General features: G+C 45.8%; 1 protein-coding gene across 1 annotated transcript in view; it reads right to left on the reverse strand.

Moving 5' to 3' along the window:
* Positions 1-363: 363 nt before the first annotated feature.
* LOC121874294 (heparan sulfate 2-O-sulfotransferase pipe-like) overlaps positions 364-13456 on the reverse strand; it is a 65950-nt gene continuing 52857 nt past the window's right edge. Inside the window, exons 7-9 of the mRNA XM_042378393.1 lie at positions 2797-2912; positions 2285-2439; positions 364-1055 (exon numbers count right to left, since the gene is read on the reverse strand). Coding sequence (XP_042234327.1) covers positions 883-1055; positions 2285-2439; positions 2797-2912 — 444 coding nt within the window. The 3' untranslated portion in view covers positions 364-882. The remainder of the gene's footprint in view (positions 1056-2284; positions 2440-2796; positions 2913-13456) is intronic.

The following is a 13456-nucleotide window of genomic DNA, read 5'->3' on the forward strand; positions in this document are numbered from 1 at the left end:
CTGAGCTGACCTATGACTGTACTGTATGTTGTTTAATGAAGTTATAGGAGCATGCAGGAACCAGGAGATTCAGTCATCATGTGAGCTACAGTAATGTTGATGGATAACAACATGATGTAAACAGTATTTCCATCCAGCAACCAAAACAACCAGAAAACAACAAAATAATTCACATATACTGTACAGTGTTGCCAACAAACAAATGGCCTTGTACCTTTAAACACTACATCATACAAACACTCTCTGGGACTGTCTTATCCCAGTTATTTGTGAAATGTTTCAGTCTGAATCTATTTGAACCTAACCTAACCTAACCTAACCGAAACGAACCGAACCGAACCGAACCGAACCGAGCCGAGCCTAGCCTAGCCTAACCTAACCTAACCTAACCTAACCAAGTTTATCTTAAATATAACCTAACCTTGGTATGGTTAGGTTACATCTAGTTACAGATGGATTGTGTACTTGAATTACATTATGTTAGGTATGACTATCAAGAACAATAGAAGGATCCTACACTGACCATTCACCTACTTTCCTCAGTACGGTCACCTCTAGTTTGGGTGGCCACCTCTAGTTTGGATGGCCATTAAGTAAATAAGGTAATCAATATTAGATTATGACAAGAGTATTATTACAATATTTTCTAAATTTGCTAAAAAAAATGCTTATTTAATATTTTTTATAGTACAATACATGTAGAGAAGATAATTTCTTTACTCTTACAGGCCACTATGGTATGTGGTGAAGTGCAACAGGTATTCATTCCTGTTTTGTCAAAATCTTTAGATGTGTTCTGCTACAGTGATCCCTAGTTCAATATAACCTACATACACTACATGCCTAAATGAAGATAATTGTGTCTAAATTAGGGTATTATCCTTAATAACTATCAGGAAGATTAAGAGCAGCATACTGCATGTACATCCTTCTTTTACAAAATTCATAAAATTCAATTTCTCTGGTAAAGTTTTTCCTAACGATGTCCTTGATCTTCTCGGAGACTGTGGGCTTGTATATGTTGCGGTTCACTTTGGAGAACTTCTGCACCTCATCTATTAAGGGACAAAATAATGGTAAAAAATTATCAAAACTGTTTATATTATAAGACTACTTTAATATCTCAAAAGTGTATTCAAGTTTGTGCAAAAGGACTTACCAGTTAAAATATAAAAATAAATAAATGATTTTCTTGTTATTCCCACAAGCGTTCTTATATTATTAGCAGATTGTTAAGGTACTGTATGTTGATCATGTGAGGTGTGATAAATACTTTACTTTATCAAATTCATCACTGATTCTTCTTTTTTCTTAACACTTTCTTGTTACTTTTTACACTTTATTCTACTATAATACTGTACAGTCGACCCTCGTTAAAACGGACTAATAGGGGGGGGGGGAAGGGTGTCCGTTTTAGCCGATTGTCCGAATTAACCAATTTAGGGGTTAATATTGCATTATACAGCTATGTGTATGTTTATTTGAGTGCCCCGTCATAAGAGTCCGTTTTCTCTCACTTCAGCACTCCTGAGTCGTCCGTTTTCTCTTAATCTTAGAGTGCACCAGAGGCTGTTATATCGTAGTAGTGACACAGAATTTGATATTGCAACTGGGGTTACAATTGTTGAGGCAACTTAGGTATGTCTGATTACAGTTGGAATATTCAAGATCCATTGTGAGTGATGTTTAAAGCTTCAACTGTCTTTATGGTTGGTAAAACTTGTCAAGTCTGTCAGTCTGAATGGCATGTGTGAGGCCTTGTGTTTGTACAACCGCTAAATATATAAATATATAATGTTATGGTAATTATCAAAAAACACATAGGCATGACGAGGTTTATTACAAAGTGATGAAAAGGATACTGTACAGTGGCTAGTCCACAAAACATGTTGCCATGTCTCTTTATTTGAGTGCCCCGTCATAGGTGTCCGTTTTCTCTCACTTCAGGACGCCTGAGTCGTCCGTTTTCTCTTAATCTTAGAGTGCACCAGAGACTTTGTAATTTCTTAGTAGTGACACAGAATTTGAAATTGCAACCCCAATTGCAACTGGGACAATCCCAGAACCAGAAATTTGATATGGACAATTCAGATTTCGTCCGATTTATCCGAAATCCGGATTAAAGGGGTCCGAATTAACGAGGGTCGACTGTACTTCTCTTGTATTTCCAACCCTCTCTGTTTCTCGATCTCTTGTTCTCTCCTTACACACAAGTAGGAGATAAAAAAATACAGACAAATGGGACCTCTACAGTTCAGTACAAAATCTAGGTAAAGATACTTACTCCAGTAGAGGTGTTTGGCTCCCTTGAAGAACTTGGGGACGTAGTGTTCGAGGACAGTAAGAGTTGTATTGAGGTCTTCCAGCACTCCCACCACTGCATAATTCTTCTCAACGTTTTCCTTAGCTTTCTGCAGCGCGTAATCTGTGTTGAATCCGCTGACGGAACGTGAAAAGCTATAGTATATTTTTATTGATTGTAAATTGGTAATATTTCTGTTATATTAATTTATATTTTTCATTCTTCTGAAAGAATTGACTTAACTGATGCAGGCCATTAGGTTAGTGTACAGTGTGTTGTGCTCAGACTCCACTACTATGTATAAAATAACCTTATTAATTTCTGTGACAAGAAGGATTTACTCACGTTAGTATTCAACAACACTGTTCATGTTAAAATTGTTAAGACTACAATGCAGTAGCTGGTATTTAATCGCACAGTTCTTGTTTATGTTATTGAAGTGTAGCTAGCTTGTAATAACAATACTGTGCAATATTCATGTTAAAACTACTAACGTGCATTTCTTCTCCTGTCCACAGAAAAATTCTGTCAGCTGGGCAAAGTCTGAACGCTCATCCCCTTCTCGGTACTGGCACTCCCGGTCTCCTGTTAAGACGCAAGTCTCATAATCCTGTAAAGAAACAATGATGTGAAACAACAAAATTAGTTTACGTTAATTCACAGCCAATTTTAAACCAATAATGTAAAATTTAACCAATATATTTACTGTCAACTGTCTACTGCCTTCCCACTTATGTTTAGTTTACTTTGTTCAAGGATTGAAGGTCGGTGTTGGTGGTACTGTACAGCATAGCACACTTGGCTCTCACCACTTTACTTTTACTTTTATCCTCTTCACCACTGGTCGGCTTGTTAGCCGCTTGGGTGATCGGTCACGTCTCCGCCACGCACTGTTGGCAAGTACTAGTCATGTACTGGCTCTCTGTTACGCACTGTTGGCAGGTACTGGGCATGCACCGGCTCCTAAATGTACCTGAACCTGCTCCAGTGTTGGTCAAGTCTGGTCTTGAAAGAACTCGCACTCGGTGCCGTCACAACACTTTCTGGCAGATTGTTCCAAGAGTTCACAACTCTCACTCCGAAAAAGTTTGCCCTCACAGTTTTCTGGACTTGCGGCTTCTTCAATCTTGAGCTGTAACCCCTTGTGGGGCGAGCGTCCGCCAGCTCCAAGTAAGGACACTTGACTGAGTAGCGCCCCTTGAGATGCTTATACACCTCAATTAGGTCGCCCCTTGCCCGTCTGTAGTATAAGCTAGGCAAGTTCAGGCGCTCCAATCTCTCGGGGTAGCTGGGGTGCCGAAGTGCAGGCACCAGTCTGGTGGCCCTCCTTTGAACATTTTCAACCAACTGACAGTCCCTAGCATATCTCGGGGACCAGACGGGGTGACAGTACTCCAGATGGGGAAGCTCTTCACTCTTGAAGATCGTTACGAGGGACGGACAGTCTAGATATCTGAACGACCTTCTTATAAGACCCAATAATCTATTTGCCTGATTTACCTTCTTCTCGCAATGGTGCGAGACCTTCAGCTCATTGTCAACATACACACCTAGGTCCTTCTTACATTGTCTCAAATAGTGCAGTTTCTTCATCCCGTTGGGACATATGATACGCCTCCTTACCGTTGGTACGCCCCAGGTGCATCCTCTTACACTTCGTGACATTGAATCTCAGCAGCCATTTCTTTGACCATTCTTGGAGCCCATAGAGGTCTTTCTGCAGCTTTTCACAGTCCGCTTGGTTCTTGATTTCCCGAAATAACTTGGCGTCATCGGCAAACATTTGTATGGAGGAGTGTACAACGTCATGCATGTCATTTATGAAACAAACAAACAACAGCGGGCCCAATACACTGCCCTGTGTACCTGTTAGATGTTCTGGGTAATAAGTTCTATATACAGGAGAGAACACAAACACCTGTATAGTTTTGTAGGTTCGGTTTACTGGATAAGAGTATGTACACAGAGGTGGATAGCACTGCTCCCTAGCTAAGGTCCTGGTCAACTACCATAGACGACGTATGGCAAGTGATACATTAGCAGCTTCCATACGTCGCCAGGCACATTAATTAAGCATGTGGGATATGGTAATAACATTGCCACACGCTGCTAGCTAGGCTGAATAAACATAAATGGAGCACATACATAATATACATACATAATACATAATCCAGCATACATAATATACATACACCTCCCTCCCCCCTATACGCTCATAGCAAAGTCTTGAGCGGACCTTTTCTTCTGGATCCGTTCTGAGCGTCGAGGGGCTTCATCACTGGGAAGGGTATGGGACTCAACACTGGTGGCGGGGCCAGCAGAAGGCATTGTTACGGGGCGGAGAAAACGGCGGTTCCTCCACCACACACGACCACTGGGTAACCGCACCTGGTAGTCCCGTGACCTGCCGAGACCCATGACTACGCCTACTTTGTCCCAACGTAGGGAGGTCGGGTCCTGAACACGGACTTGGGTGCCGACACTCAACCTGGGGAGGGAACGGGCGTGGTCGTTGTAGCGGGCGACGACGTCCTGAACACGTTCGGCGGCTCGGCGATCACAATCCTCTGTCTTAGCCTGCCACTCCTTGGAGAAGGATTGAGGGTGAGCAGGGACACAAGAACGAAGGGGGCGTCCATACAAAACCTGGGCAGGGGAGCGTCCGGTGTAGTTGGGTGTGTTGCGGAGTTCAAGAAGACCCCGGTCGAAGGCCTCGCAGTCAATATTCCCAAAAGGGGCCACCTTAAGGATGAGGTGCTTCAAAGATTTGACAGCAGCCTCAGCGTGGCCGTTGGACTGCGGGTAATGGGGCGATGACAACACATGCCGGACTCCCCATCGGTCAAGGAACGCAGCAAAGTCCCGGCTTGTGAACTGAGGCCCTCCGTCGGTTCGCAGGCGTACAGGAACGCCCACGTCACGGAAGTAGTGGCGGAACTTGCTGATGGTGGCGGCAGACGTCGTGTCATTACCGCCCTTGATGACAACCGGCCAACCAGAGAGACGGTCGACGATAACCAGGAAGGACTTTCCTGACACACAGAAAAAGTCGGCCGACACAGACTCAAAGGGGCGGGTGGGGTTGTCGTCACTCATGAAGGGTACCTGCTGCTGGCTGGGTTGTAATACGTGGCGGGGCTTACACACCTGGACAGCATTGGAGATGTCGGGGTCGATGCCAGGCCGGAACACAGTCTGTCGTGCACGTCGTTTGGTGGCCTCAGCTCCACGGTGACTGTCGTGAAGGCGAGCCAGGGCGTGGGGACGTGATGCAGCAGGGACAACTACCGAAGGAGAGGTGTCACTGGCCAGAGGTAGGGGTAAGGCGGCAGCAGGGTAGTTGCTGCTCCCTTCATGCACCCTGTTGGCGTAATTTACCTCGAGAATCGGTGTTGGGAAGTCCTGGGAGATGATGGCCAACTCTTGACAATGTCTGTAGGACAGCAAGGGAGTCGGGACACCATTATGCACGTCAATCCAGGCCTGACACGACCTGTTGCCAAAGGTGACATGTGCATAGAGTGAACCCAGGGCTGGGGCCATCTGTGAACCATCTGCCATGACGCAGAGGTCCTCGGCAGGCGGTCCTAGATCGCTTGGAGAGAGCCCCAAGCATCGCAAATGCTGGGGACCGATGACTGTAGCATCAGCGCCGGTGTCGGGCAACATCTGAAGACGGGATGACACGCCGCCGTAGGTCACGATGGCGCTGATGTACTGGGTGACTTTGGTCCTGGGATGCGAGGAGTACACCCTCCTAAAATGGGTCGGGCTTTGTCCAGGGTCGTCGTGCCTCTGATTTGGCGACTGTGGGCGGCCCTCACTGGTAGAAGGGCGCCGAAGCTTCCGCCGACGCTGTCCCTTGGGTTCGTGGGTAGGGCAACACTTGTCATAGTGGCCCAGACGACCGCACACATTGCACTGTACGTACTTAGCTGGGCACCGCACTGTGAGCGACCAGTGGCCCATACGGTCACAACTGTTGCAGGTAGACTGAGCAGCTGGACACACCTGTGTTCCGTGCTGCTTACCACAGTTGTTACAAAATGAACCGGGCGTGGACGTGGTGGGCGAAGGCGTAGGAGCGGACTTCTTGTCCTTCTTGTACCGGGACACAGCGCGTACAGCTGTAGGGGGAGCTCGGATGGCAGAGGTGGCACACCTGGCGGCCTCATAGGAGCGACATATCGTCAACACATCCTGAAGAGAAGAGGAAGAGTCGAGGGAGGTGAGGCGTTGGACAAGTTCCTCGTCCTTAACACCCATCAGGATCACCTGCTTCAACTGGGTCTCCTCGCACTGCTGGTGGTGGCCTAAACATATATCTACCTCTTCCGAGGCTCTCTTAAGACGTACATAAAAAGCGTCAAAAGACTCACCCTCCATCTGTCTGCAGCTAAACAATTCCCTCCTGCGCAGAGCTTCATTCTGCTGTCCTTTGATGTGCCGTTGTAGAACGTCCAGTACCTCCTCTACAGACAGCGAAGAGGTTGGGGGTACCTGCAACGTATGTTCTAAGACACGCTGAACTTCCAAGGACAGGCACATACGCAGCTGGATGAGTTGTTTAGGCTGTGACAAACTCTGGAGATCCACCATTGTAGCATAATCAGCCCACCGCCGCCGCCATTCGCGAAAAGTCTGGAAATTTACATCAGGCTCCAAGATGGGCGGTGTTTGAGCTGCTGCTTTAGGTGGGGCTGGGGGGCGTGAAGGAAGCATGGATGAGGTATCTGAACCATTCAGTACCGAGGCAGTGTTAGAGCCAGGGGCTTGGTTAACAGTGAGGCGAGATATCAAGGCTTCAAACCGTGCACTGTCTTCCATTCTCCGTTGGTGGTCTCGTTCTGCCTCTGCTTGCCTTCTGTGCTCATCCGCCAAACGTCTGTGAGCTTCATCCTCGCGTCTCTCATCTCTCATAAACTTCATTAAGGCAATTATCTCTGGAGATAACGCTGAATGGTGAGGTGAAGGGCTGCGCGATGTTGTGGGAGCTGGGGTGTCATGGTCAGCCTGGTCATCCATCTCTGGGGGACTATCATCCGCTTGACTCATCCAGGCGCTGGGTCCACGGCTACGTAAGGCATGAGACATAACTACTTTATCTGTGTACTGTGTCTTAAATCAGTGTTGACCGGTCAGCCCGTCGTATCAACAAGATTTCAGACAAAAAATTTTTAATTAAATACACAGATAAGTAGGTTATATATATAAAATATATATAAGAAACCGCGCGGTCAGCAAGTGTTAGTACATGTATGTGTGTGTGTCCCAGGCAGGCAGAGCGTCTCGCCCCAGCTGTGAGGGGGGGTGGAGGCGGCGCTGTGAGGGAGGGGGGTGGAGATAGGAGTAGCTCAGTCGCTCTCTGTAAACGGTCAGAGGAGGGTGCGCTGAGCTCTACACCCCACAAATGCCCAGAACATGCCGTATACCTTGGAAATCCGTTCGAACAAGGTCACACATGAATGGCACGAAACACACAATGCACTAAACACTTCACAGAAAATCACTGTCACTGACACTGCTCAAAGTTGCGAAATTCTTCGAGGGATGACGCGGGGTTGACCCAAGGCGGGGATCCATCAGCCGGCTTTCCACAAACTTGCACTAATCACTCGTAATAATCCAGTAAAACTACGCACTGCGCCATGTTAGATGTTCTGGGTAATAAGTTCTATATACAGGAGAGAACACAAACACCTGTATAGTTTTGTAGGTTCGGTTTACTGGATAAGAGTATGTACACAGAGGTGGATAGCACTGCTCCCTAGCTAAGGTCCTGGTCAACTACCATAGACGACGTATGGCAAGTGATACATTAGCAGCTTCCATACGTCGCCAGGCACATTAATTAAGCATGTGGGATATGGTAATAACATTGCCACACGCTGCTAGCTAGGCTGAATAAATATAAATGGAGCACATACATAATATACATACAGTACCCCGCTTGTGAAAGGTACGGATGATGATTTCGTGCCATTAATCACCACACACTGCTTGCGGTCATGTAGAATGTCTTCTTTTCCACGTTAGGACATTTCCCAGAATTCCGTACCCTTCCAGTTTAATTTTCAGCCTTTCGTGGGGGACACTGTCGAAAGCCTTGGCAAAATCTAAGTAAATATTGTCGATATTACCACCCCGTTCCGGAATATGGGTTCAAATATCCAATACCTTGAGCAATTGTGTTAAGCAGGAGCGTCCCGGCATAAAATCGTGTTGGCAATCCTTTACTAAGGTCGTTTCGTAGTAGATGTTCCATCGCAGCTTCCCTGATAATACGCTCAAGTACAGTCACGCAAAAAAGTCCTGTCGCCTCTTATCCTAAACCACGAACCCCGAGATTCAGACTCGTGAACCCGAAGTAGTAGACACTGATACATTAGTGTGTCCATAAATGCTTCGGATTTAAGAGTCTGAATCTCGGGGTTCGTGGTTTAGGATGAGAGGCGACACGACTTTTTTGGGTGACTGTATTTTACATATTATGCTGGTCAGGCTCACCGGTTTATAGTTGTTCGTGTAGTGACGATCACCCTTCTTGAAGATAGGACTCACATAAGCCACTTTCCATTCACTGGGGACCTTTTGTTCATCCAGGCATTTACAAAACAGGATCTTCAGGGGCTCGGCAAGCTCGTTGCACAACTCTCTTATCACTCTAGGCTGCCTCATGTCAGGGCCGGGACTCTTATGGACCTTTAGCTTTGACAGTTTATTTCTAATACCCTCTTCTGTGAACACAATGTGGGTCAGTGCTGTGTCGAACCGTCTGTCCTCAAACGCAGGAAGGTTAATCGCATCCTCTCTTGTGAACACAGAGGAAAAGAAGCTGTTTAATGCCTCAGCTTTATCCTGGTCAGAATCTGCGTAACTACCATCTTCAAGCCTCAGGTCTGATACTCCTACTCGCGTTTTTAATTTCGACTTTGCATAGCGGTAAAACGCCTTTGGGTTTGACTTGACTTCGCTTGCAACCAGCCTCTGGAACTCCTTTTCAGCCGTTCTACACTCTGCCTTTGCTTGGTTTCTGGCTCTTGCATACATCCTCCTGTCCTGCTCATCGTTTGACCCAACCCACGTCTTGAATTTCTGGGTTGTCGACCGCCGCATGGTTCATGTGAAGGGATCCCCTCGTATTCCTAGCGGCACTGGGTTTGGTCTTGGGTATAATATATATTTATCGATCAAATGGGTCCTTTTACAAGTTATGATATTCAGATTGTGTCTGCGTTCTTGTGCCTTAATGAGTCAGGCCAGTGGATACCCCTCATCTCTTCCCTCATCCCGTTATAATTTCCCTGTACTCTGACTTCCTCCTGTACTAACACTGGACAATAAAAGTTGTAACAAAGAACAGACCAACTATCCAAAATAACTGGTACAGTATCCTGAGAAGCGGTGAAAATTATAAATTAAAAGAACCCCAGATAAGAGACATGGGGCTAAACTGAACAGATTACGTAGATTAATGGAACATTTACTTGAAATTTGAAATTTTTTCACTTGCCTGACAAATTTTTGAAAGAAATTTACATGCCCAGATTTTTGTTGTGTGTATCACGTTGTAAACACTACTTCTTGACCGATCAGTGAAGTTAAGCAACGTTGGGTCTGATTAGTACAGTAATGGACTGGGATGGGTGACCACCTGGCCTTAAGAACACAGATGCTGCTGGCATAAGGACTGTACTAGAAGCAAGCATTACTTGTCTAGTTGGTGTCAGTGGCGGTAATCCTTGTCATACTTTCACTTTTATTCTCTTCGCCACTGATCGGCTCGTTAGTCACTTGGGCGGTCGGTCACGCCTGTTACGCACTATTGGCAAATACTGGGTATCCACTGGCTCCTGAATGTATATGAACCTGCTCCAGTGTTGGTCAAGTCTGGTCTTGAAAGAACTCATACTCAGTGCCGTCACAACACTCTTTGGCAGATTGTTCCAAGAGTTCACAACTAACTCTCACTGTGACAAAGTTTGCCCTCACAGTTTTCTGGACTTGTGGCTTCTTCAACCTTGAGCCCATGAAATGATATGGATTGATGGGTCCCACTGGTCGGGAAGGTTGTGGACCCCAGGGCCGACCTGATCATCATCAAACTACCAGGGTCTCAACTGACGCCACCGCGGTTGCTGGAGGGTCGGCTTTTTCACACTTAATTTTTCCAACATTCGCGGCCTGAGATCAAATTGTCCTCCAATTTTCTTCCCCCGACCTCTTACTACTCTCCGAACTTCAACTGTCCAAAGCAGCTTCACCCAAACCTCTTCAAGTCTCCAACTACAACCTTTATACCTCCTTCCGTTCTAAGGGAGGTGTATGCGCCTACTGCAACACACGTACACCTATAGCTCGACTCACGGATCTTGAATCTTCCCTTTATGATGTCATCTGGCTCAAAATATCTCTACCTACTGTGACTATTTTTCTTTGTCTCCTATACTGTTCTCCCAACTCTACCAACTATTTGACTATCTCACTTCTTGCCATGAGCCGTTGCTATCCACACACCCCAACACCGAGATCCTCTACCTAGGGGACTTTCATATACATCACAGAGAGTGGCTTGGCTCTGCAGGGGATGACCCAGGTGGAGCTGAGGCACTCTCCTTTTCCTTACTTAATGATCTGGAACAAATAGTCAAACACCCTACACGTGTTTCTGATCGACGCGACCAACTTACTACCATTTTTTTATCGTTGTTTTACCTCTAACCCCTCACACTATTCATACTCAATTTCTGCCCCATTAGGGTCTTCTGATCACAACCTTATTTCCATTAAGTCAAACTGGGCACGACCACCACCCCCACCCCCCTCTAAACGTCAACTATGGAACTATCAGAGGGCAAGCTGGCAATCCTTGCTAGAATTCTTTCCTTGGGATGAATGTTGCTTTTCCACTGGGGTTATACAGGGTGGTATGAGTGCAGTTATCCCATCTTCCACCAAAATTTTCAGTTTACAATCATGGTTTGATCGCTCCTGTTCTCTTGCATGCAGGGAGAGAGATAGGGCATATCAAGCTATGAAACTATCTTCTCCTATTACCCACACCTCCTTCATTACTTCTAGGAATCGTTGTAAGGTTATTCTGAGTTGGGCCAAGCAGAACTTTATAAAAAGAAAGTCCGCTGTCCTGACTAATTCTTCCTCTAGTAAATCCTTCTGGTCCTTAACCAAAAACATCTGTAATAACTTCTGCACTCCTTCTTTTCCTCCTCTCTTCCGACCTGATAACTCTATAGCCAACTCTCCCCCTGACAAACCCAATCTCTTTGGCACCTTATTCTCCTCTAACTCCACCTTAGGCGATTCCAACTCTACCCCTTCTACCTCTGCTCCTCCTACTGAACCTATGCACTTTCCTATAATCTCCACTCGTAGGGTTGCTGGTGTGTTATCCAGGTTTGGATGTGAGTAAGGCGCATGGACCGGACGGAATACCCCCCTCGTGTTCTGAGGGAGTGTGCCGACATTCTGGCCCCTGTGCTTGCTCGCCTCTTTCGCCTTTGCCTCAAAACCCAAACTTTTCCTTCTTCTTGGAAGCATGCCTTGGTTCAGCACATCCCAAAGAAGGGTGGTCATACGAATCCCTCTAACTATCGTCCCTCTCTAAGATTTTCGAAACTATCTTGAACTCCCATTTTCTCCGTCACCTTGAACGCCTTTCTCTTTTGTCGGATCACCAGTATGGCTTTCGCCAGGCGAGATCTACTGGTGATCTGCTCTCCTACTGCACCCATCTTTGGTCATCCTCTCTTAGGGATTATGGGGAAACTTTCGTCGTGGCCCTCGACATCTCCAAAGCATTTGACAGGGTATGGCACAAGTCTTTGCTTTCTAAACTTCCCTCTTATGGTTTCTCTCCTCCACTTTGTTCTCTAATTTCTCGCTTCCTTGAGAACCGATCCATGGCAGTTGTTGTCGAGGGATCGATCTCTCGCTCTTTCTCTACCAATAGTGGTGTCCCACAGGGTTCTGTTCTTTCACCTACTCTCTTCCTTCTTTTTATCAATGATTTACTTCACACTACAACTAATTCTATCCATTCTTACACTGATGATTCTACTCTTCACTCTTCTTCACATTTTCCCCTTCCTCCTAACTCTCAAACTAGATCTGTTTCTAGAGCTGATATCATTACTTCTATCAATGCGGATCTGTGCAGCATCTCTGAATGGGGAGGTACAAACTTGGTTAAATTCAATAGTAATAAAATTCAGTATTTACCAATTACACTTTCTAAATTAGATGATCTCCCACCAAATTAACATTTCAGGACGCAATCATTCTGCCAAATTCTAAAATAGATATGCTTGGCCTCACCATTTCCTCTAATATGTCGTGGAAGCCACACATCCTCAACATTGCTAAAGCTGCCTCTCGAAAGCTGGGAATGCTGTGCAGATGCCTTAGCTACTTCACTCCTGAGCAGTTGCTTCAAGTATAAAAGGTATTCATTAGTCCTAACTTGGAGTACTGCTCTCAAATCTGGGGTGGCTCTTCTTCTGTCCAACTGTTAGATAGGGTGGAATCAAAGGCATTTCGTCTTAGTAACTCTCCTCCTTTAGTTGTTAATCTTTCTTCCCTTTCGCTTCGCCGCAATGTTGCTTCACTTTCTCTCTTTTACAGGTACTTTAGCGAGCAATGTTCGGTGGATTTGGCATCCTGTGTACCGCCGGCAAGGTCGTGGGCTCGTAACACACGTCTTGCCCGAGGTGCCCACCGTTTCTCTGTGGATGTCTTTCACACTACAATAGCCCGTTACAGTACCTCCTTCTTTCCTCACACAGCCAAACTGTGGAATGCTCTGCCTTCTTCTGTGTTTCCACACTCAAACAAATAATCTCACTTAAAAAAGCTGGTTTCCGTCATCTTCGTGGTATAGATAATACAACCTTTTCCTTTTCTATTTTTAATTTCTTTCTATTCATATTTTTCGCCCCCCAGGCCCCGTTGTGGGTCGTTGACCTGTGCCCGGGTGGCCTGTTCCCCGTAAAAAAAAAAAAAAAAACACGACCTAAAAGATGGACAAGAGATACAGTATGAAGACAGAGTGAGGAAGGTCACAGGTTATAATTAACTTGTACTAACCCAAGAACAGGAAGACATAGATAAAGGTGAAGAGAACATCTAGAAAAGAAT

Source organism: Homarus americanus, unplaced genomic scaffold (assembly GCF_018991925.1).
Source record: "Homarus americanus isolate GMGI-L3 unplaced genomic scaffold, GMGI_Hamer_2.0 scaffold26488, whole genome shotgun sequence".
NCBI lineage: Eukaryota > Metazoa > Arthropoda > Malacostraca > Decapoda > Nephropidae > Homarus > Homarus americanus.